A 26960-nucleotide genomic window follows, 5' to 3' on the forward strand; every position below is an offset into this window, starting at 1 on the left:
GGAGTTGTGACAGTCGAGTGAAGTGCCACACTGACACCTTGTGGAAGTGCTGCTATTACAGGCCAATTTACTGAGGAACACAAAATGAAATCGGTACATTTCAAAATATAGATTGAAAGGGTGAAAAATGACTCAATCTAAATATCAAAATGCCTTGTGTATTCGCCTGGAATGTTTGTTTTTTTTGCACATCAATCCAGAGTTTAAATCTGTAAATTGGCATACTGAGTGTTTCCAGCCTTTAACACCTCCAGAGGATAGTAGCATCAGGATATGTCAGCCATCTGACACTGCTGGAATTCACTGAGAGGAAGTTAAGGTAGATTTGGACATACGCTAATCAGAAGATTAGTTCCGACTTGTATGAAACCAAAAAAGGAGACCAAAAAGGTTGACAGATGCTGACCTTAGAATACATAGCATTGAAATGGAAAAAAAGATCTCAAAATGAACATGTACAGTGGATGTTTTAGAAATCATAAATAAATATGCAACATATACTGTTTTCTGCATTAAAGTCCTCACACTGGGTGAATCATCAGCCTGAGACAAATATCTTTTATACACATTGAATGTTTTATTAAAAAAAGGAGTTATAACAGTTTATTTTATACACAACTATTTATGAGGTTATAAGCCTATTAATAGAGAGCATTTGTCTTTTTGACAAGCATGCCCACTTCACAATGCAAAGAAAAAAAACAAGAGGGCAAAGAGGGTGATAAAAAGAAGACCAAGGATGGACTTTTTGAAAACAAAAAAAATAAACCTTTTTGACTTTTGAACCCTCAAGTATCACACACTAGGTAACAAATACATAGTTTCTATTTTTTTATTTAAAAAAAACATTTTCCATGCTGTGTATGTGTGTGTCTGCTCAATCCCCTGATGGCAGCAGTAGACCAGCAAAGGGCACAAATCCACACAAGCACAAGACAGAATGGGAGGTGTGCACCAAGCGAGCCTCGACTCCACACCAGAAGCATGCAAGTGCACAAGGAGACACAGTCAACACACAGGGGGGAGGTGATATTACAGGATCGAGGTGCTGGCTCTCTGCAGCTGTGCTGAAAAAACAGATGACATGCCCTGGGGCTCCTGTCAGTGGATTAATGATAGAGCAGTCCATTCACTTAGTTATGGCCCTTCATCCTTATTGTATCCGGCAGGGTGAGTGGGGAGTGCGTGAGTACAGGTTGCGGGGCTATGGCTCTGGACTGGACCTTCTGCAGGTTTGCAGGTAGAAATGTGAGGCCCTGCCAATCATGTTAATGTGGTTGTCTGGAGTCGCGGTTTAAAACTGTGGGGAGTCAAGACATTTGTTCACCTGTGATCTGAGAGCAGGCGAGGAGGGAAGAAAGCCAAAAGGAAATTAAATAAAAGCACAGTTAATCTTTTTTTTTTTTTCAAAAATAATTTCAAGTCGCAATAGGAAGCATAATCAGTCACTGGTTTGAGGACAATTTCTTTAGTTCTTGACTCAAGTTAAAGACAACCTGAAACGCAACGGCAGTAATTATTTCTCTTGACCTTGAACAGGTAATTGTGAAGAGGAAAAAAATTGAACAGGGGAGTTCACTGAAAAGATCAGATGGCTGTCATGATTATCAGAGCGACACCAGGCCACAGCGGAGTATATTATCCATTTATTGTCCAGTAGATGCTGAAAACCAAACCTAGGATTTTACCCAAACACAAAAATCTTGTTTTTTTTTGGAAAAAGACAAAAATATCATTAGTTCCCTGTTGCACTATTGCATCATAATGTGCTATTTTATTACAATTCTTAACTTGGATATAATGCATTTTCAGCACCTGCATACAATACTGAAGAAATGTAAAAGTAGAACAAGAGTTCCAATTTGAATGACTTAAAACAAAAAAACTCAAGATCAAGGTCTCATCAGTGTGACAATTTAGCTGAACCATAACTTACAACAGTGGCCCTTGATGGCCAAGATTAAAAACAAAAAAAGGAGGTCTCTTTAATGAATAAATACATATTTAAAGGCAGCTTGGGGAGGAAACACAAGCCTATAGTGAGAGTGGGGGATCTGCATTGGGTTTGCAGGTTTGTTCTGTTTGAGTGGATGTGGATCATAAACGGTTCCCACAAAACACTCTAAAAACATTCACATAGCTTTATACTGCCTCCTTGAACATGTTGAATAGCACAAAAGTTAGCTCTGCAACAGTTCAAATGGCTGCATCTTGCTGGAAGCTAACCCCGAGCTAACATTCAAAACCTCCCCAGGCGTGAGAGAGGTTATTATCCCATAGCTTTAAACAGTCAAACTCTGCGGATACATATCGGAAGATGAAAAGAAATTAAGGATGTGTCCGTGTTCTGAATCTGCATTCAAATGTGGTAAGAATTTTGAGGATGGAACTATTTTATGTAGGGGTTTTTGAAGAAAATCCAATCTCTTGAAAAGGGCTGAACCACACTTTTGTTTTCTGTACAGTTAGATCTATCAGGCTCACTACAGGTCAAACATCACCCACACTCATCTGTACAACTCTGAATCTGCAAGAAGAGGACAAGCAGGCATGTCTATGGAGTATCTTACATTGAACCACACAACAGACACTAACTAAAAATCAGATGAATGCTTTACCAGGTAAGTATACCAAACTAGCTAACTATCTGTAATACAGCCATATAGCATATGTTGTTTTAGTTGAAGTCAACACCCAGTGAAACTAACTATCCTGTCAAAAACACAGTTCAACAAATATTAGCATGATTTCCATCCTTTCAATACATCCTGGGTGAAAATGTTAATAACTATGCAAGATACAACCAAACTGTATTTCAAACCTGAGCCAGAAAAGTCTAACAATCCTATAATAGCTCACACAAACCCAGCCCTGGGGCAATTCTCCTGGTCTGCAGTAAGGTGACAATTTAGATGTCAAATCACGATTTGTACAGGATCACATTGCTGAGAGAGGAGAATAAAAGTAGGGTGAGTAAAAGCAATGTGCTTTTCTAGTTACTTTTGACCTTCATGGCTTTTTTTGGAAACATGGTTTTGGAGGCTTCTTCAACGGTCGCCCTTCCTTTTGTGATGAGGCACAGAAGAGGGAGTTTAGAGATTAGAGGTGATAAAGTGACCCCCCAAGTATGAACTCAGGATCCACAATCTACCACAAAAGCAACCAGTGATTCTTACTGCAATCTATGAAGTGAATACATTTCAAGGTTTTCTAGGTAGTTTGACTGCCACGTTGGCCTCAACAAGCAACACTCGCTCAGTGTTTTGGGCTCAACACTGAGTTTTCATGAAGCTACAGAGCGGTCCTATAACTGTACAAGGTAGGTGCTGTACACACACACACAGAAAAAAATAAAGTCCAAATGTGTTGACCCCCCCCATCGGGAAAAAAAAATGTACAGGAAGTAAAAGATGGAGAAAACAGCCAAAATCAAATTCTTTCGAGTTGTCACGGATTTACATCTTATCCCACCACATTCAATCAACAATGAAGTCAAATGTGTACACATGAAATTAATTCCCCTCAACGAAATTTGCTACAAGCCTTAATGTCATACATTGGGCTCTAATTTTGTAATCTTCTTCAAACTAGTGATTCAAATAGAGATCCTGGTAGGTAGACGTAAAAATGGGAGTTCAGTTGATGCAGTCGGGGAACATACCACAGGTGAGACCATTTTGAAGGGCATGCATTGGAGCAAACTCCATGTAACAATGGAATGTGAGGAGGACCGATACTTTACTTTTTACTCAGATCCACTCAATAACCATATGACCACGTTTGTTGCTTTTCACTAAAATTAAAACTGACTTTGGTGCTGGTTTCTAAATTCACCAAAAAAGGTGATAATTACATTCTTTCTCTACCTGAAATATTGTTTTTTGACCAATAATATTAATAGAAACTTGTTTTAAAAGCAGGACAGGTGAGTGAAAGCCAGTGGCTTCCTGCACAATGAGAATGTTCTGTGCCTGTTGACAGAAAAACTAGCTGCATGAAAAATACATATGGTAAGATGGTTAAAGGGTAGCTCTGGTCTATTTACGGTTCCCATCACACCAAGGGAGTCCGACCAGAATCTCAATAAACGCCACTCATTCATTGCCTTTGTGTATGAGTCTGCAGAGAGTGTACATTTCACAAATCAACACCAAAGCACCCAGCACGTCTTTGTCACCACACTGTCACTTTCCCTGTATTCAATTAATTGTTTTTCCAAGACCTGACCTTCTCAAGCATTTATTTTGCACTGCCTTGCGCCACATGTGAACAGGCAGCTGCAGCATGTCAACAAAGAGTAACAAAAAGTTAAGTAACATGCCAAGACATCTGCCATCTGAACTGAATGAGAAAGTATCATTTTTACTGACATGTCTCGATCAATATGTTGGAAAATATATGCTTAGGATGCATTCACAGTTGATTTATGAGTGTCTATTGGTCTACACTTTTTGTATTTTTAAGGTGTGCTGACACCTTGTTGGATTGTGCGCCTCAAAAACACTGTCTTGACCACAGGGTAATATTTAGAGCTGTACACTCAAACAAGCAAGACCTAAGCAGCTCTGTGGTGGAGCAACTGACAAAATGTCTGTCATGGTCTATTAGTATTGTGGAAAAGAAAGGAAATTAGGATTCATGTCAAACATATATACTGTTTATATCTTAAAAAGTGAAATTTGACTGAAGAAATGAGATTCTCACAGGGATATTCCCTGCCTACAGGAGACACCTTAAAAATGTGGAGATGACAGGCATGAAAGCAATGGCGACATCTGTGTAGGGAGAAACAGCTACAGAATGGGAGGGGTGTTTGTCAACACCAAAGGCTAGATATCCATAAAAATCCTTGTTTAGTAGTAATAATAATAATAAAAAAATCAACTTGTTTAAATATGAATATTATAAGTCTGCTTTCTCATGGTTAGGAAATCAAATATAGTCTCTGTGGGGGTTAAAGGAGGAGGCGGGATGGGGGAGCCCTCCTATCACTACAACTCCATGTCCTGGGCCTCGTCTTCTGAAAAATCAGACATGGAGCTTTCAGACGAAGAGTCGCCTGCCCCTTCTTCCTGCTCCTTGAGAGCCTCCTCTGTTGCATATTTCTGGATGTACTCTGTGGAGGGAAGAACAGAGAGGAAAAGAAAGAGAGAGCATGGTCAGACTAATCTCACAGAGAATAAATAGTGTTCAGAGTTACTTATTTTGTAAGGGATCTGGGATCTACACCCAACAGATTTTTATTGGGTTGAACCTTTGATTTTCTGCTTGTACTCTTCAGGCCGGTGAAGGTACATGGCTGCTGCATCTCCATTCAGGGGGTCGATGGGGTTTGGGTACGCCAGCAGCTGGGGCAGGAACGACTCAAAGATGTTGGTCAGATCTGGGGAAAAAGACAACAGTTTATAATATAATATAAATATAATATATAACAGCACTTATATAATCGAGTGCAAGGTTGTCAAAGGCGTCGATACTTTGATACTTTTCCAATACTACTTTTAAAATGATACAATCCACATTTGATAGTATCAAAAGTACTGAAACAATTTAAAAAAAAGTAGATCTACCATCAGATTAAAAACAAATGCCCTATTTTGTGTGCCAAGGACATTGTTTTCTTTTGCCATGGTATCGAAAAAGATATTGAGTATCTTTTTTATACTAGTATTGTATCAAAGTTTAAAATTGTCATTGCAGTAACAATCCAGTGATCAGTTAGTGTCAGACTCTCAAATCTCACCATTAACCTGAAAGAAGCTGATGGAGAGGTGCTCACCCAATATTCTGCTAATTACATGTCCAATATAAAACTGATACTTCTGTTAATTGTGAACAAGAAAGCTCATAATCAATGTTCACACAAATCAGTAAGTGACGATCATACAAAGATGTAAGGTGTACATGCTAGCGACAAGACTACACATGTAAAATCCTCACCCTGACAGCCTCAAAGACGCTAGAACATCACTAATCCCCGTTCACTAGCTCACTGCTAGCAGGCCACAGCTTTCTCTCAGAGCTGAGGCCTAGTGGAAAAACCTGCACTTCTGCTCTTATCTCCTAGGTGTCACTGTTGGGTCCATTCAAGTTAGGAAAACAAACACTTCCTTACAGTCTATTGTACAGTATTATCATGTTTAGGTGATTTAATCAGTTGCTTTTGTTCCCTCTTGCTCTGTAGAGAATCCTTACAGACAATGCTTGGTTGATTGGTCTATTCTTTACATGTCTAATCTGATTTACTTTTTTCCCCAGACACTTAACACAACAAAATCTGCTGCATCTTATGAGAGTACAAAGTTTAAATAACACAAATGCGATTCTTGGATTGATGGCTTGACTTTATTTTAGAGAAGAACAGGCAAAACTACCCCCTCGTACATTGGCATTAATTAGCTATTTGTTTCCTCTTTATATCAAAACCTTGGAGTTCAGTGTAAGTTAAGTTGCTTGAATACCATTTAGGGTTTTAACGTTTAACAGTCGTATCCAGAACTTCAGTGAAAATAAACAGGGAGCGATGCTGAAACATCTGTTAGGGATATTAATGTAAAGCCATGAATATTGCTCAGCAGCTATTTCAGCCCTGGTGAGGGGCTGTAATGAGAACTTAATTGGGAAATAGAGAGAAGGGCACAGGGACATGGAGAGCAGCAGGGACCCATGGTGACAGTGAGAGGAGAAACTGGGTGAGAATGTGAGCATGTCCCTGTCTCTCACAGCTGACACACCCTAAATCATTCCTGTCAAGGTGAATGTTTTCTGACCTTCCTCAGTGAGGGTATTACCTCGTTAGTGTTCATTTCTGCCCTCTCTAAGTAGATTAGGGCCAATTGTGCCTAATGTGGCCACACTTTCTAGCGAGGGGCCTGCAGTCACCTTTTTGGTGTTGATGGCACTGTGTCAAGTTCTTCACACATAATCACACAGACCCCAGTGGGGAAACTTAATATGGACACATACGCAGTTGGGCCACTCACCATAAAGGGCTGTCCATGTCTGGTTGATGACATCTAAGCACACTGTCCCTGACCTGGGAAACCAAGAAGAAACAGAGTTAGGGCGCACTCACATTTGTCCCAGATGGCCAATTGCGTCTTGATTATACATCATCACCCCTTGGAGTTTTTTGTTGTCCATTTGGTATTGAATATTTTCATCTGACCAAATCTGCAGTAAACACTCCACCACCGTATCAGACCACCGCGAACCCTTCTGCGGCATCTTTTTAGATGTCCGTCGTGGGAACAGTTGTATATAAATAGTCTCAAGGCTGCAGTCAATGTTCATGCACGTGCACGGGCTGTGGCTTGAAAGTGTGCCGTGCCTGGGCACGGAACAGTTGTACTCACACTGGTCAAACAAACTAGACTTGCCGTCACTCGTGCTTGAGCACGGTACAAATAGCAAGTGTGAGTGCACCCCATAGTGAGGTAAGACCAAAGGGAGGGAAGACAGGATCTGTATGCAATGCGTATCTCTTCAAATGGGCTTTTCTGCAGAGTATGTCAACGATTCAACAAGGCTTGTCCTTTTGCAAATGTGGCTGAGAAATGCGACCTTGTTGCCCCAGAGTGCAAGGGTGGTATATTCTTTAGCAGCCCTTATCACTTGTGTGATGGTCAGTCATTTAAGAAGAGTTAAGGAGATTCCTGTGATGTTGTGAAATATGTGAACAGGTCTGAGCATACCAGGTGGTTGCAATAAAATGGTCAGTCACTTTTAATTAAACTAGTTCGAATGTCCGTCCCTTTGTTATCTATTTTGCAAGGGCACCCTACGATTAGCTCCACTCAATACCATTGCATTTCATACTGTAGCGCTGGAGTATGTTTTCCTTATTTTTTAACATTTCAAGGCCTACAACTTAAAACATGAAAAAGCTATATAGGAAACTTTAAGACATATTAATGCAATTGCAATATGACCAACAACATGACATATGCAAATATAACTAGATGAGATTTCATGCACAAGGCCTTCCTTTGGGTGTTAAGGACCAATAAACCAATCAATATTGATACTTCAAATACATGACTGAAATCAACTTACGCTTCGTCAATGTTGGGATGAAAAATCTTGTTCATGAATCCTGAAAAGCAAAGTAGAGATGAAAAAGTTGTCTTTTTCTTTTTTTTTTATAAAGTGACGTGGAAGCCCCAAACAATGTGACCTTTTAATCCCTCATGCGACAGTAGCGCTCCTACCTATTGATGGCGATTTAAATGGATATTTGTCTGGAAGATCTACTCGCACCTTCCACACGCCTCCCTCGTACGGTGCTGTACATGAGCAGGAGACAAAAAAAATAATGACAGAACACTGTTGAAGGGCAGAGGAGACACTTTCATTCCACTGAACATCCTATTTCATCCTTTATGCACTCCGATGGATTAAGACACTGAACGGTAAGATCAATTTTCTGCACTTCTTTCTGCTTTCTCAGAGATACAACAGAGTGCCACTTGAGAAATGGGCCACACATACCACTTCCCTGTGCCATTTTCTTTTATCTTAAACAGTAATGTATTTCAGCCCAGGGGGATTTTTTACCTCCAAATCACTTCATATACAATAACACACTGACATCAAAGAATGAGATTGTATGGTTTTCTCCCAGAGTAGCTGTGTGTAACAGGACCCTTATGTGCCCTGAAACTGAACAGCACAAAGATGACTTAAAACACACTTGTTGAGGATGAATGCTGGCGAGCATGTGCATATACATACACGTGGGCGGGCAACATTGCCATTTTATTTGGCATAGTATAGTGACGAAGCCTCATAAACAGGGTCACACCCACTTCCTCTCTTTACTGATACATATATGGCAGTGGTTTTAGTGTGACAGATGTTGCGAACGACACACAAAAGAAGTATTTCCTGCTGCTGAGGCCATCCTCCTCATCCAAATTCCCCTCAAGCCTGGCTCCACTGTACTACGCTCTGTGGCCTCAGGCCTGGTTTCAATCCATTTAACGTTCCTTGCCTGCTGCGACAAACCTCTCTTTATGTTCCACACAGGAGAATGACTAATTTCTGTGCTGGCTGACCTCCGGACAACATTCATTTTCACTTAAAGCTCTGTTTAAATTAAACTAAACATCACATGTGGTCAGAATAACAGCAATGTGAATCTGGTTTTACAACCAGTTTTAAAATGTTAGATGTTCAAGCATTCAAGATCCAAAGTGGTTGACGCGCAAATAAACGTTCCTTAAATTGTTTCATATTTCTTGGAAACCCAGATGGAAACACACCCTAAAGCCTTTGGTCACATTTTGGAGCACATTAATTAGCTTAAACAAGGATTCAGCAACAAATAAGGAAGCTGTTTAAAGGTCCCATATTGTTAGAAGTGAGATTTCCTTTTTTTATTTTGAAGCAGGTCGAGGTGCTGTATGAATCAGAGATGGGAATTGTGGCTTCAACAACTCATCTCAACATGTATTTGTTCTGCTCAGTCTCTTAACCAGGTGCATTTACTAATTGGCTCATCTCCCTGGCTGTAGAGCTGTGCTGATTGCAGTCAGCTGGTTCAGTGGCTGAGCAGAACAAATACATGGCATGGAGATGACTCGTTGAAGCCACAATTCCCATGTCTGATATAAATACTGTGAAAGTACCAAAACGCTCAATCCACCAAGAAATTCACAGTGTATTCAGAAAGTGTGACTCTAAACGAGCCGTCAGAACTATTCCCTGGCTACAATGATGGTGCAGAGACGCAGAGAGCGTAGATACAGAGGCTGTCCTGTCAGTGTTTTTTTTTTTAACATTAAAGCATGTAAACATGTACTAGTGGAAAGCCAGAATATAAACATGAACCTGAAAGATTTGCATAATATGAGATGTTTAAGGTGTCAGGATAAAAAACAAAAAAACATTGTTAAATCAGAGGCGAGAACACTTACTTCCTTGTGGTCCGAAAAACTTCACTACAAATTCATTGAGTCCACTGAGGATGGTGACCTCATGCTTGCTTTCGATGCTGTAAGGCTGTTAAGGACAACATCCCCATGTGACTGCATACACAGAAACACACATGACCTAAGGTACTATAATGAGCAGTTCTTGAATAATAATCAGGATCACTAACAGTTCGGCTCTCTGGAAACGACTGCAGCTGGAATACCATTTCAGTGTCACACATAATCACAGGCTTTGTTGCAAGGAGGACAAAGACACAGGCAGAGTCTGAGCTTTTTCTTCTCTCCTAACCAACATCATTTTTTCACATCATACAGAGTCATAAAAATTAAAGAGAGAAATGATTGCTTTAGACAGGTAATGAAAACAAATCAATGCAGGAACATTACACTTGGATTCTGTTCTGACCCCTAATCCTGGAGCCTCACTTTCAATGACAATCGATAGCCCCGCGACAATTTGTCATTCTGCGCGTTCAATTTATATCCACAGACTCAATGTGAAGTATGCGGGCCAGTGATTCCAAAACAAAAAATTATGTGAGCAAGTAGATCATATTCACCCATGCTTCAGAACCATACTGACCTTCCTCCACCTGTCACTCTCTAATAGTCGTCCTGGACATAAAATACAAGTCCCCCACTGAGAAACACAGAAGTCCATCTCCTCACATAGAGTGTCATGTGTGTGTAACTCACCCCTTTAAATTATGTTAAAGGCTATAATAAAGGACTTTGTAGCTTTAAGTGACAGGTGAGTGCCGTCATAGGTGGCTAGCACAGACTGTAGGCTCCATCCACGCTCCACCTCTTTGAACATTTTTGGATTAACCAGGAGCAGTCAGGCGCAGCCAAGATGGCAGGAGACGGCCCCCAAAATTCAGCTTTATTTTGGCTCCTCAGAAAACTATGGGTGACATCATGGAGACTGCATCCATATTGTATACAGTCTATTTGTGATCCAACAACCTAAGGCACAAGAGGAAAGTGGAGAATCTCCAACTACCTGAATCATACACACTTCAGTCTCACATACATGTAGTTCTCTTCTTTAGAATTTACACTAGTGGAAATAAGTAACTCTTATTTCTGATGAAATTACTCAGGTAGACCAAAGAGGCTTCATTGACCCAAATAAGAAAATACTCTGGCCAATCAGAAACACACTGACAGGGCATTTACTTGTACAAGGTTTCTATGAATAAGCTAAATTTCATCATTAGGGTTTTAAATTTCTGACCATTAAATTTGCATCTTAGTGGTCTATAGCAAGGCAGAGGCTCTAAAATGACTGGAATCTAACCCTCTCCATGCAACAGACTGCAGATAGTTTAGCTTTTGTAAACAATTGGGTGTACAGATACTTGGATGCCAACTACATTGTGAGATATTAATAATAACACTTGACTTGCTCATGATATACATTCTAATGGGATGCAAGAATCTTGCTACTGAAAAAAAGAAAAGTAAAAAAGGACTGCCTGACCCCACTGTATAACTTGTGATTGCTACCTTGTTTATTTGCTTTAGTCCTCAGCAAACCTATTAACTGGCTGAGATTTAGAAAACCTACTTTAGTGTTACCTAAGTCGATCAGACAGCAGTTAATTCAGAACGCTGCTGCTCGAATCCTCAATAAGACCAAAAAAGTAGATCATATCACACCAGTCCTCTGTTCTCTACACTGGCTTCCTGTTTGTCAAATAATTGATTCCAAAATACTTCTATTGGTTTATAGAGCACTGAATGGTTTAGGGCCAAAATATATTTATGATCTTCTGCTCAGTTACAAACCATCCAGACCTCTCAGATCGTCTGGGACAGGTCTGCTCTGTGTCCCCAGAGTCAAAACTAATCATGGAGAGGCAGCATTCAGTTTGTATGTGTCACACATCTGGAACAAACTTTTAGAAAACTGCAGGTTTAAATCATTTATTAACTGCTTACACTGCTGTAACTGCTATTGACAACTGAAAATTGAATGTCATTTTATATGTGTTTCTTTGTTTTTAAATGTTTGCACTTTGAATTACCTCATTGTTGAATTGTGCTATATAAATAAACTTGGCTTGCCTTTCCTACATTTACCCAAATCATCTACCAAAGGAGAAGGTTAAACTGCAGACATAATTACAATCATAAAAAACCCTAAAGGAACATTAGATTATTTTTATTCAGTGTATTATATGGCAAAATCCAACATTACAGCTATGAGCATATAATGCATGCTTGCTCTGATTATTTTTGATCTCCACTCTCACACAAAATCATTGCAGAGAAATTATTTCCCTTTCATGTGAGCACGAGGAACAGGCACATGAAATCAAATTGAAGCAGAGAGAGATTCGGATACAAAATAAGCAAGTGGAAAAGAAAGGAAGGAAAAAAGATCACAAAATGAGAGTGAAAGACTGACAGAACACATTAGAGACAGAAGGTACGAGAGATGGGATAAAACTGAGTTTTGCCGCACAGTAGCAGCTGGCTCGTCAATCCTGATTGAGTGAGTATCCCATTAGCAGTCGCACTGACCCCGAAAGGGTTAAATCAAACTGGAGGTTATTTTAAGCTCTGGTTGAGTCTGCGAAGAGCAGACTGAATCCCTGGCTTCTGCAAGGAAATGTGTCATTGTCAGACAGAAGAGGAAACTCTCTGTTCTGATCCGTGTTGAAGCCAATCTGACGCCCTTAATGCAAAGTTCAGGGCAGAATGAATAACCACTAACACTAGAAGGACAACATGCATCTAAAGCATGCTAGCAAAACAACGACTATCCATATGCAATAGGGAAACTCCAGTCAGACACATCAGACAACATGCATTATGTTTACATTCTGCAGCTCCTCAAAGTCTGCCCTTCCTAAAAGGACTTCTATGCATCCAACTCATGTAGTAGTGAAACTACTGGTGTGTGAGTAAATGTGTGTATGTCCGTAGGAGAGAGTAAAGCAATGCTGAGGAGGGGGATGGTATAGGCTGTTTGTGTTATGTTATAGGACAGCAGTGAGACGGGTTGGAGGATAAGCTATTAATGGGGTTGAATCAACACTGATTATGCTGCAGGCTAATTGACATTGTCCAAACTGACTGAGAAACAAGAGATGAACTAATCTGTGCAAATTCGATTCTTACATTATCATTTTAGAAATTGAATTGACACTTATGAGTACAGGTTTACAGGATAGTGTGGAGCAGGATTTCACTTTAAAAGGCAAAAGCAAAATTACAAGCAAGCAGAAATGCAAAGGTCAGGGTTTTACTGTAGAGTCATATATCTGTAAATATGTGTGTAACCATAGTGGGATCATGTGTGTGAAGGAGAAGGTCCGGAAAAGGAGGAGCTCAAACTGCACCAACTGGCTCCTCACCTAATGTTGCACTCACGTGATAATGATGTGAACACAAAAAATCACTTGTAAGCTAATTTAAGTGCAGTCAAGAGTCATAAGCCCCTTTCACACATGCACTGCAAACCTGAAATCACTGAGACAGTTTATGGCGGAGCTGTATGTGAAAACACAAATGTCTGAATCAGTTGGACCGGACATGAAACAGGCTTTAACCTTCTGCTTTAACCCTGTTAATAGAGTAGCTCATTGTGCTCAGAATTCATAGCGAACGAGTGGGTACGTTGATGATGTTTCCATCATGTAGTTCGTGCGAGACCACAGGAAAACAAACATCTGAGGTTGAATAAGAATGGCGATTTCCACGCCAACGCCAATTAAATTGTCTAACTGGAGAGAGGATGATCAGGAACTTTTGTGTGTTAGGGCCGATGCCAAAATCACAAGACATATTCAAGAAACAACAAGAGGCTCAGTTGTTTGTGACCAAATTACTAACCGGCTTCATGACTGCTGCATTTAACCAGGCACCACCCATCACCTAAACCAGAAAGGCAAAGGCAAGCTCTGGACACTGTCGGTCATTGAATGAGAAAACGGCTAAAAATAACCACGTCCAGTTTCCAACAGTGACTGTGCACCTTCCATCTTTCCCCACCATCACAAATATCATTACCCACTGAAACCTCTCCTCTTTAAAAACCAGCATGGTTATTCATATTAACTAGTTAATAGTTAATTTTTTAGCTTTGACATCAAACTTCAACACTCCCATCTCAACCTTATTATCTGTGTCAAGAAAGGCTAATCCCAAAACTATACATTCACTTTGATAGGACTCAGGCTATGGTCAATTGTCTAAATCACTGGCCTTTTGTTTAATACCAGGAGACCGAAACTTCCAAGCACTTGTTCCTTCCACCCAGTAAATAACTAGTCACTTTCAAAAAGAGCTCCCTCCCCTCATCAAGGAGTTTGGCAGGACTGAAGGGAGTTCCTGGTAGAGCCTTTAAATTCAACAGTTTGATGGCGTTTAAGATGGACTGAGAGTGTAGATGACAAGCCACTCAGCCAGTCAAACAGAGAGGAAAAGATTTGTGGACAGTCGCAAAAGTGGAAAGGCAGGAAATTCAGTATATACCAATTACTGTATGTGTCAGTCTTTTGATTTGGGGTTATTAAATAGAGGTGACATGACACATTGTTTTTCAAAAGGGAAGACAAAATAGCACACATGAAAGCAGCAGAAATTGGGTTGTGCAGTGGGCTAACATGCATCAATATAACATTTATATTTGAGGCATTCAAATATTGAGTTCAGGTGCTGCAGTGATTCAAATCCAGTCAGGTGAAGTCATTTAGTTACATGAACACCATAAACAAATCAGTTGTGTCACAATGAACTGAATCAACCTATTTCTTGAGCAGAATAAATCTGCTAGTGTGTACAAGCTTTGATGGTATTTACTGCTAGAATTTCAATGTTCTGGCATGCTAATGTCAAATGCACATGAATCGATAAAATATATAAACCACTGAAAATGCTAGTTGTAATTATCAATCCACACATTTCTCTATAGGATGTGACTTATTTTCCATTTATTAATGTACAATTAAACACTCACCCAACATGGATTTGTCCAACATATTTTAGGGCTTTAACTTTTAACAACAACAGCATTTTGATCAAGGTAATGCATTTCCTTCTTCCCCATTCCCATCATAATGATTATGTTTCCATCCCCCCACCTTGGATTAGTACAGATAAGTCGTAATCTGTGCATAGCACCAGGTCAATATCCTTTTACAAACACTTATAATCTGATACACAGAGCCCAATCAATCCAGACACACACGCACGCACGCACGCACGCACGCACGCACACACACACAACACTGCATAAAAAGAAAGGTGTACATAAAGGCTACCACTTAGCCTGATGTTTCAAAGTTTATCCAGACAGGTCAATGTTATCCCAATTTTGAGCTTCATCCTGCACATTTAAAGGCATAAGTGTAAAAATATGCAGTAAATAGCATTTACAGTTGTGGTCTAGACATGTCTTGTTTTCATTCTGGTTCATTCAGGCCACTATCCCTGTCTGACCCTGGATCAAATGATCCCATCCTGACCAACCTCTTTCTAATTATGGAAAACAAACATGATGGGGAATCATAAACAGCACTCTGTCAAACAATGTGGTGTCGACCATGCTTAAACATTTTTCCTCTTTGGAGACAGAAGTTTTTGATCTGGTAAAAGGGAGGCACTGACTACTTTTCAAAGCAGTTCCTTCAGTCTCATGTCTTTCTTTTTAGAAGAAGGTGGGAAGGAAAGGCTCACACTATCCTTTCATCAACAGGGCGATGCAATTTTCAACAATATCAGCACAAAGAGAACATATTTCTTTAAGTATTGTACATATTTATGCCTTGGTATGCACAATCAAATTCAAAGGGGCCAGTTTCAACTATTTACATCTGAGCACACAATAATCTGACCACCTGTTGACACCTCCAGCTTCAAATAATCCTTTCAAAAGGAAGGTACAGAGCTTCTGGGCACACTAGACTGAAATACTGTAAGAGTAAAGGCAGCAAATCAAACAATCCCAAAGGCATTGGGAGAGAGCAAGGTTACCGGGTATCAGAAGGCACACCATGCAGAATTTCCGGTTATTAATGGCACTAACCAGTGAATAAGACTTTCAAAAACAGAATATGAGAAGCAAAGCAAAGCAAAGAAGTCTGCCTGAAATACACTAATAGTCTGTAACCAGCCCTAAGAGCCAGCGGGGAAGAGGAACATAAAAAGAGTGGGTAGAATAAGGTCAGTCAATAGAGCAGAGGGTTGAATTGGGGGAGAAAAGGGAGCATGAGAGGATGATATAGAGAGTTGTTAAAGCAAAAAGCAACAAGAAAAGAGTGATACCAAAGGAGAGGCAGAGAGATAGTGATGCAGTGATAAAGAGAGAAAGGGGTTCATCCTGGTGCTCCCTGATCCAGCCTTGCAGGCAGATATGTGAATGTGAATGACATCATTGCTGTCGACTACAGACTCATGGTGATTTGCCTGTTTGTATACAGACACATAAACGGGCTAAACCCGTGTCTAGATTTGACTTTGCTTAGACAATTTTTTCTTTAATAGTTATGCGTCAATCCAAATTCCTAGGTGATTGACAGGTCAATATTAGCAAGAGACCAGCAGAGCATTAACAGAATGACATGCAACAGTAACATTATATAAAACTGACAACCGTACAGTATAACGATACATCAATGCATCAGAAATATAACAGGGGACGTTATTAACAAACACAAAAGAAGGTGGGACCCAGGTAAAGAGCCTGGTTAAACATCTCAATTGATAAGCCGAGACTTAGAAGACAGCTTTTCATGTACACTGGGTTTTGGATGATGTTAAAATGCCAATTTACTTGTTTTAAATGTCAATAGAAACACCACAACCTTCACAGAGAGTAACTTGTTTAAGAGCACATCTTTGTTTATAAGATAAGGAACCCTTTAGTTTGCTCTCCCTTATACACAGATTACAGTGATAATGTACAATCAAAGGCCTTGACGATGAAAGGCAGGAAATATAGCAGCTGTTCTCAGAGTGTAAGCAATGGGGTAGGATTCCTCTGCCAGAATAGAGTATAGACTACCAAAAACACAAGCTAAAATTCTTTACCTACAAAAATAAAGAGAGGAAGATGAAGACTTGCTTACTTAAGACAGTGAGCTACATACACAACAAAGCTATTCCTTCTTCACCTCCCAATATGGGCTCAGTGCCCACTCTCTGATATTCAAAGGGAGCCAGAGGAAATGAATTCTGCATGTGTTAAGTATGAATATGAGTCTCTGTCCATTTTCAGCCTCTGCCAGCATACACCTTTATCTACATGTGCAGTGTTTCTAACTTCTGTGTATTAAACTTTGTATTTATTAGTGCACTGCTCCGAGCCAAACAGGATTACTGTGTGACCTCTACTACACTCAGTGCTCTGAAAACAGAGGCAGCTAGTGTAGCACAGCAACCATCCTGCCACAGCAGGCAGGGCGAGTGATAGGCACTGTGATGCTGTGACAGTGTGATTTAATCAGTTCAGCATAAAAAAAAACACCATCACTGCAGCCATCACCAGCCAACCCCACTGACCCACTCCTCTACCCTCTCAGTCTCTCACTCCCTCTCCTACTGAGGCTAATATCTCCCCCCAGCTGTTTACTTTATTTTATTGCTCATTAAGTCAAATTCTCCCTTCTCAATTTTAATGCAGATTTGGAGCCTAACGGCACCATCAGAAACCCCCTCACACTCCAGCTCATTGATTCAGTCGATAGATAATCCTGTGAATACATGGTGAGCTTAGAAGGGATGAAAATTAGAATACATCAGACAAGAAGCCAAGTTTAACAACAGCTCCCATTCATCCAGACTACAGATGGCCTAATATAACTTCTTCATTTAAAATATTGATAATATGACAATAATGATCTTTCTATATCAATATGATATTTTAGATGCTTTCCAATTTTATATCCACTAGGCTGTTAACAATCAATCAATATACAACTTGCCTGTTGCTTGAGTTGCACTGTAGATCTGATTTAGAAGAAGTCCTTTGTGCTACATCAAGGTAAATCATTGATTAAAGTCAATCACTTCAATAAAATTAGCTAGCTATATTTGACAAAATGCTAAAAAGGAGTACTGAAGGATAAAAAAAAAAAATACAGCAACAGAAGCCCCGCTACTCATTTTCAAGACGTTTATAGATGAGGAAGTTTAAATTTGGGTACAGCTGAAAAGTAGCTTATCACATATGTTGGTTTAAAGTTCTTTACATATTATAGTGGCTAATGGTAGAACAGAGGTGCAACAATGATAAGGAGTTTATATGTGACTGCAAGTTTGCTCGACTGCTGTGGAAATTGTGATGCCCTCCACTGTACTGGACATACAAAGTAATGCAATGCACACTGCCAATTATTCATGGTCCCAAATCTGATTTAGACTTTAGGCTCTGCAAAAACCGCAGCTCTTAAGTCTAGTTCCTTCATTTTTGATGTATGACATGGTTGTTCTTAGTTCCAGTATGAGGCGAGGGGGTTTTGACTGCCCTGGCTGGCTCTGATAACTGAATATAGGGATACTGTTATGATACTAAACCCTACAGTCATGCCATCTGCTCTCATTTCCCGTTTACCTGTCCAGATTCCACAAGAGATACGAGAGATCTCTCCCCTAGCTTTGTAGATCTGGGGAACTAAGGACTTGATAACCTGTACTACAACATACAACTTCTAGGTGGACGCAAAAAAAAAAATTGATTAGCCACAACGAGTGATCTAATCATTCAAAGAGATTCACCAAGAACTATGTTGATCATATTTGGATGTCTCCGCACAAACTTATGAAACACATGCAGCTTTCTTCAGATCAAGATTCTAAAAGAATGACTAAAAAACATTAACTTACTTTAACCTCTGTTTATCATTAAAAACAACAAAAGCTGAACTTAAATCTGTCAGGAAATTGGTTAGATATGTGACAAACTTTAAAAGTGAACAAAACAGCCCTGTTTTCCTCACATTTATTTCTTACTCTACTATTCTCTGCCAACTACTGCTGCCTCACAAATCATCTTGGGAACTGTTCTAGACAGCAGCTAAATAAACTGAACATATTTTGTCATATGGTTAAGTTCAGAAAATAAGCTGTTGTACGAGTGAAAAGGCTTAGGTTTTGGTACAGCCTACCAACCACTTTGACAGGTTATAGGATGTTTCATTGTAGTTATGTTTCTGGAACTACTGACAACTATGTCAGTAATATAGAATACAGTAGGTTAGCTCGCACACAGTTTATTCTGACACAGTAAGTGTTTAAATTCTGATGGAGCACTTGGTGCCAGCTTGTGCGGTCTGTGCAAAAGAAAACCTTGGAGCATGTTTTACATATCAATGGACACATGGCCCCAAAGGCCTGACTCACTGAAATCCACATTAATGTCTGGTAGCTGTTAAGTGCTGCACTCACTGAATGGTGGATAGGAAGTAAATTAACTCTATGAGTACTTCAGTTTCATTTCTGCTTTGAAAATTAAAAGGTTATCATCTCAAATTAAAAAAAAATTCCTGTAAACAAAAAAGCCAACATTAAAACTTGTATACAGGTCTAAAATGTTTATCCTGGTCTCATTCACAAGTGCTAAAGCCATGTATTCTCAGCTAATCTAGATATGTGTAAACACAGAGGCATTCAATCCAACCCTGAGGCTAAAGCACCCTGCGATGAACATTTTCATTAGTGTTAGAGTAAACATTTAAAATGCACATTCATTTAAAAGCTGTCTCTGCAATCCACAATATGCATGTGGAGTGAAACAAAATACAGAAGAATTAAACAAAACCAAACGGCTCAATGCCCCAAATATTATAATTATATTCCAATGTAGATTTGGTTTCCCTTTAACAAAGGTCTGACTATACTGTTAGCTGATGGCTACCTCCCTGTGGGAGAGCTGGAGCTGCAAAGTACTGCACATGCTAAGTTCTTTGTCTTCTCTGGTGAGAGATGAGAGCCCACCCACTGCAATCAAACGTGAATCCCTCAGCTGCTCCTCCTCTCAGCCCTTCACTAAATCAACAGTCTATTTACAGCAATAGCACAGAGTCTCCGCATGTGTGTGTGTACGTGCATGAGCTGCGTGCATACACACAAACAAAATTATCATTAATGATCACAAAACTGAGCCAGGGCAATAGAAACAATAGCCTCTATCTGAGGCAACCATCTAATGAGCAGACAAGACATATGTTGTCAAGACAAAAAAACTTAAACTCAACAATAACATGTTGAGGATCCTGAATTTTAGTGTAGTGAGGGATGGACAAAGCTAATTTTATCAACTTGGTACAGATGAGTGGCACAGAGACAGATTATCAGATAGAGTCAAGTGTGGGGTGTGGATAGTGTAAGTTGCACTGATAAGGCTCTTTTGCTTCACACATAGGCATACATTTTAGCCTAAACTTTTAAATTAACCGGACTCAGTGTCACTGTCCCTTATGCCAACCAATCACCAAATGTGCGGCTAGCCCATCGTCACTCCTTCGATTTTTCCACATTAAAGCAGCAGTTCACGTGAGCAGCAGAAGCAGGCAGAACTCTCCAGTGCCAGAAAAAAAAAATCATGTGAAACAAAGAGAGGAACTTCAGTCCATCTGTTTTTCTAAGGGAACTCAGCCATGCGTGCAGGAAGCTTCACTGTTTGCACTGTGGGATTAACAGTGAGGGCCTCAAATCTCCTAATGGAAGAGATGCCTTGCTCCTGGACCCCCTAAACAGCACTGTCAATCAAGGTGAGGGGCTCCTGCGTAGAATGGACCTCATTCTCAATTTTTGAGGTTACCTTATGTTCATTCATGAAGAAATAAAAGGGAGAACAAGCAGAAGGCTGGTTAGGGCTGGATGATGTAACATATTTATAACAATGCCTGCATGGACGCAGACGAAGAATATTCAGAAATCGCAAACAAAACGAGATGTAGATATAGGAAAGTAGAGTATTATTCTGTATGCTTTTAGACTAAACTACACACACCCCAAGAGCCACATTAACAAGTTTAAGACATACACTATATTTGACTGTATACAAGACAAAGTCATTTGAATCTAGATATTATATTATCAGAATTCCCAGGATTTGAAGATACCATAATTATCTCAGGTCAGCCCTCCTAATTCCATACCATGACTCGGTATATACAGCAGGTGGGCCATTCCCTACATTGTCTTTAGCCAGTATTTGAACTTCTAACCCCAGATTGAATATTACCCTGGAGCTAGGCCTGTTTATTTTGTATTTGTATGTATTTAAATGTATCGTCAAATTCTAACATTAAGGGAATTTAAAGCCAATCTTACACCTGTTTACCTGACTGCATGGCTCCAATGTCCTGAGAACATGGCTAGATCATACTGCTGTTGGGCATAGGCAGGTTTTTGTTTCAGCTCATGTGAGACCGTATTCGTTGCTTTCTGATGCAAGATGATGAGGAGAGGTGCCGATAACCAGTCTCTTGATTTATAGTGGCGATGGTGCTCTGAGCGGAGAATAAATCAAAAATAAACCTTTTTGTTACATTAGCTCAGCCTACACAACAGTGTTAGAGCTATTCAAAATATATCTGTGCAGCCATTGTAATTAACAACATGGATTTAGGTGTGGTTGCAAGCGTAACACAATAGCACCTGTGTGGTATTTAACTAAATGGAAAAGACAATTAAAATCATTAATTGCAATCATTTGTACTGCAATTAATCATTAACTTAAATCTCATGATGTGACCACCCTACCAGGAGTCACAATAAACAGACCACATAGTGATAACTGGGCTTTAAAAGGTTCACCATATGGCCAATGCCTACTGAAGCATGGCTAAGTAGAGGGAAAAAAGTGGCTGAAGTGAACTTCCATCACCAAACATACTGTAAATTCCCATCTAAATAATATATAATTTGGCTGTGAATCAATTGTTTTCTGTTGTTAGTCCTGTGATCTCATACCGACATTATATGCCATTTTTGCTGTCCGTTGTAGTGCAAAATGGTACAGTGGCTTGCAAGATTTCTGTAATCCTCTTAGCTTATTTCCATGCACTGCTGTTAAGTTATCTATTACACTATAATAACGAAGCATTCTGTTGATGCAACACCAGACCAGACGTTTCCCCCAGTCGTGTCATGGGTCCATCATGCTCCTGTTCATTCAATCTCTCAGTCAGGAACAGGCAGAAAACTGCTGGCTTCTTCGCTACAGTAAACTGCGTCTAGTTGGTTCAGTCTCGCAATAATAGCGCTGGGTGCACATTAGATGCCAGTGACACTGTGACATGGTCTGACACAGCAGCGGGAGGTGGAGGTCACAGGGGCTTCTGTAAATGGGAAATACAAAAGACTCCACCACTGGTGCTGTCCGGATGTCATGTTACAAGGGCACAATGGGGCTGAAACACCAAGCAGAGAGCAGATAAAGCTCAGGCTTGGTATTCCACACAGGGAGGATGGAGGGATGAGGTGGGGAAGGGAGTGGGGGAGGACATTAAAATAAAATAAAAAGGAGGAGGTGGACACAAGCCTACCTCCTGATTGTGGACAACTGAATAAATCAGGATTACTGAAGGCCAGGTACTGCCTCAACAGTCCCTTTAAGGAAAAATGAATCCTTGAAGAAACATGAAGTGCAAATATTTGGGGTGAAATGATTAAATACACACACAATGGCATTTATGCCAAGTATCATAATGGATACTGGGTCAGATGAGGCATGCAACTCCCCTCCCAACAGCCTCGAATATAATTCATTGGTGGCCACGCTTCACAGAACTGCTATCCAATCACTTTCAGACCTTCCAGCAGCAATTGAAAGGCTGAAAGGTACAGCTGAGCTGCAGTTTTGTTTTCATAAAACTGTCTTAAAATCCCCTCCGATAGAATTCTCATATATGAAAGAATATACATCACAAATCTTCAGGCCCATGCTATTAAAAGATTAACACTTGATGAGAATGGCCTCAGCAATGACTTAAGTAGTGCAGAGGTTTACTGATTTGAGAGAAAGTTTCAAACTCTGCTCCTTGATGGTACAAACCCATTCATTTGCCATTACTTCCATATCACATAATAAAACATATTGGGCTTATTGTTTGTTTACCTCAAGCCATGTGAAAGAAAATGATGAAAGGTTATACACACATCATCTCGTAATTTTTTCACTTGTATAAGTTACAGTTCATCTATTAAATGCCATGTAAGAGACCTTTATTGCTAAAGAACAGCCTTGTTGATAAAAGGAAAACATCTATGGCTTTCTATTACCAGATAATGCTTTAATTATGGCACTATTGTGACCACAGAACAAAATATAAAAGCAAGTTTGTACAAACATTTCTTCTTCTTATGGTCACTCTAGACTAAATATAAATGACAAATAATGCTACATAATTCCTTTTCTGTCCCATTCTCTGCATTAAAATCCATAGGCAGCAGACCACAAGAGCTTCTGTTAGCGTTCAAAATAGGCTTAGTCTTTTGTAATCTACCTGTGCTCAAATTCCAGCAGCGTACTGCTGAAAGCATTTGTAAAGCAAGTAGACTGATGAATACATGCAAATAATAGCACAACTACCTACACAGTATGTGCAGTCAACCCCACACAACAAGCTGCATGTAAGGCTCTTTGAAATGACACACTCTTAGACTGGTTCAAGAACGCCTTGTTCCAAAAGCAGCATATCCAAAAACAAGACTAAATAGCCAGTGGCCAAAGTTTTATGCAGTTCATTGGAGAAAAACTCTAATTTAAGATTTAGGACTACAATTTGGCAAGAAGGGGACCACAAACAAGTTTCTCTTGACACTCAGGACTGCAAATGAGGGGTATGAAACAGTGAAACAAAAAAATAAAATAAAGTGTGAAGTCAGTGTAAACCAACACAATATATATTTCATCACATAGTACAAAAAGTTCAGGGTACTGGTATGCAAACACAACAGCTGTACATTTCGTGCTGAAAGCAGGATGCCATCCATGGGTCTGGCTTAGGACAAAGCTTAAACCTTGTGATATGACATACTGAGGTCATTCTGACATTCATTTTAATGAATTCCCTAATGGTCCACGCTCTAGATTCTCAGCTCTCTGGTGGCCGCAGCAAATTAATGCGTGAGGGCTCTCTGTGTCAGCCCATAAGAAAGAAGCTGCTTCTGTCGAAAAAGCGGTGTAAGTTTCAGGTTCTGGTTACACCGGGGGAGACGCAGGGATAGGGAGCACAGAGAGGAGGTTGTTACTTCTAGTTTTGCTCTGGGGACACAAAGAGTAGGAAGGAGCCGTTTCCCATACCAGTAACCTGGAGCCCTCCCTACTTCAACCGTACGAGACAGACTAGGCAGCACTGAACCCATGTGCTATGCAAGCCTGTAAATCTCAGTTCTGTAGACCTACATTTAAAGACACATGGCTGTCTTCCTCAACACTTGGTGACCACTGCTCACTCATGGTATCATAAAACAAGCACAAGTCATTGTATGGAATTGAGCAGGTGGCATTAAGCAAACCTGCTCTTGCCCGTCAGTCAAGTTGCTCAAGAAGAAGTGGGGGTCTACTACTACTGCAGTCCTTCTGTCTGCTTCACCACTCTGTCATGGCTGCCATGGGAAGTCGAGTCGGGGGAACATAAACTTTCTCAAACAAGGACTGTTGCTAGCTAGAAGATGTAAAAAAAAAAAATGCCTTAGGCAACAGGCTAAAATGACAAGAGAAATGTAGGTTGAAAAACTAGCAGTCTCCTTGTTGCTGTGAATTATTCACATATTGCAGATACATGCATTTTCATATGTATAGGCTACTCTAATGTGATGGTATGAGGCAGGACGTATTATGAAATGCAGATTCAGTATTGCATAAGTCACATATGTTAGGTCTATATAAGCAAATTACTCTGAATACAGTAATTCTTCAATTAAATTAAACACTTAAAAGGATTAAACTACCAATACTTTGAAACTTTTACATTTTAACCATTAAGTTGACCCCCTGTTTTTGGTTCATTTTGACCTGCCCAGCTCCAGCCCCATATTTTACTACTAAGCTGTACAGCCATCCCATCAGCTGTTTTAAGTCCCTCCCTCTTGTGGTTTCCGGCTAGTAACAGGCTACCCAATCATAAAGCTGGTTTCCACTGTGCTGGGACAAAAACAAAAACTACTTGTTCTTCTAGAACATTGTATGGACTGGTATATGAATTGTTTTGGTACAATTGGGAGCTCTCTCTGTCAGCCCTAAGTGAAGTAATACAAACACATCAACAGGACAAAAAGTAAACATGGTGACTTGAAAAACAGAACACACTAGAAGTTGAAGCAGTGAAAATGACTGCAGGCACATGACACCTGCTGTTCTTCAATATTTATAAAAACAAACAAACAAACAAATTCCAACCACTCCAAAATGATACAAGTTAGCCTTCCATATATTTGCCTGCAGACACTGAAGTACAGTGAGACACACAGATCAGGTGGCCATTTTGATGTTGAAATTAACCAGCAGGCTAGCTCAGTCAGCTCAGTAGCGTTTATACAAGGTAGCATTTCAAGTGGCAGATGCAATAACACAATTGGAAAAACCCCAAGTAGGCTTGCAAAGCAAAGCTATAATACTAATATATGCTGCAATAACGCCAACGTTTGTGCGAGAGCAGAACAAAAGACAGCAGCATTTTTCAGTTGACGTTAGCCCTTACGTTATGTAAACAAGCCCCTGTGTCAACGTGTAAAGGGCCAGTTTGACTTAACTCCCTTGACAACAACAGGCTTGGACAAAGAAACCAAATTGTCATAAGGGTTTTTATACGTCTATTAGTGGTGCAACAAGATGACATAAATTCCTGGAAAAGGAGAATAACGTTAGCGTCTGCTCGGCTGTTGCAGTATTTTTTTCAAATATAGACAACAAGCTATAGACAGCTAACGTTACAAATATACAGAGTTGAAAAAATGCTAAAACTGCACAAGGGATCGATCTGATTGGCTAACACAGCTGTCCAGAAATAGCTAACGATAAAACCCTTGGCTTTGCTAGCAAAAATGTTGTTTACACAAAAACACCAGTCATTCACAATGAAAGCTCTTTCTGCTTCGGGTTATTAACGGGTAAAATAAACAAGCAGCATCAACAAATGAGGTTTTCTCATATCACATTTCCTTACATCGCTGACTAGACAGCAAATAAGCGACTGTTGTTTATGTTCAGAAAGGATACAGTTTCACCACATCGGTATCCATTCGCCTTTTACCCGGACTTGGAGACGACATTTTTTCCTATTTCCACCGCAGAACACCTGTAAGTAAACTGAAAGCTAGCCCCCCGAAACGCTAGACAGTCTAGCAAAACGGTACTATCCGAAAGTTAACATTTGCTTGCAGAAATGTTCACCGCAAAAAACGTCTTCCCAGTTCAGTGTCTCTCTGTCTTAGTGAGTGGCTGAGCAAACGTTAGACCTCTGCTGTTCACTGCCTCTCAGCGTTCATGATTCTGACAAGCTAGGATCCCTCCGCGTGGCGCGTCATATACCTGCGACCAAACGTCACCATAAATGGCTCTATTTGTAGTTTTATTTAGAACACCTTTGGCTTTTTATATTCAATGCTAATGTGCCATTTGACACCATTTACAATGATATTTTATATTTAAGGATTTATCAAGACCTAGAAGAAACCATACTACCATATTAACATATTTTTCCATATATTATTCCATATTTATTCCAGGACCCCTTGCACTATTGTCATTATGTTTACAACTTAATTTTCCCATGTTTTTATTTACATATATTTATATACTCATATTTAAATCGGTACGTTGTGGTCAGTTTGTTTACCTTTGTTCATTTCGTTATACTTGTTTTTAGCTGTATGTCCATTTCTTTTTCTGTATATTGAGCGTGACAAAAAACTTGGGGGTCAAATTCCTTGTGTTCACACTTACTTGGCCATTGATTCTGATTCACACCCAGGTACTGGATACCAGGATATATAAGCAAACATGTCTGGCCACAGTTGAAAACTTCAATCAGCTCATTTCTGCTTTCTGTTTAATGGCTAAAT

At 39.9% G+C, this 26960-nt stretch overlaps 1 protein-coding gene across 1 annotated transcript; it reads right to left on the bottom strand.

The window, feature by feature from the left end:
• Positions 1-568: 568 nt before the first annotated feature.
• Positions 569-26358, bottom strand: ube2h (ubiquitin-conjugating enzyme E2H). Its single transcript, XM_083935462.1, has 7 exons — positions 26116-26358; positions 9918-9994; positions 8211-8285; positions 8056-8095; positions 6984-7036; positions 5255-5383; positions 569-5116 (listed from the first exon to the last, which is right to left on the bottom strand). Exons 1-7 carry the CDS (start codon positions 26166-26168, stop codon positions 4992-4994), a joined length of 552 nt encoding a protein of 183 aa, XP_083791588.1. The 5' UTR covers positions 26169-26358; the 3' UTR covers positions 569-4991.
• Positions 26359-26960: the final 602 nt, after the last annotated feature.

This window comes from Echiichthys vipera (assembly GCF_963691815.1).
Source record: "Echiichthys vipera genome assembly, chromosome: 20".
In the NCBI taxonomy this organism is placed as follows: domain Eukaryota; kingdom Metazoa; phylum Chordata; class Actinopteri; order Perciformes; family Trachinidae; genus Echiichthys; species Echiichthys vipera.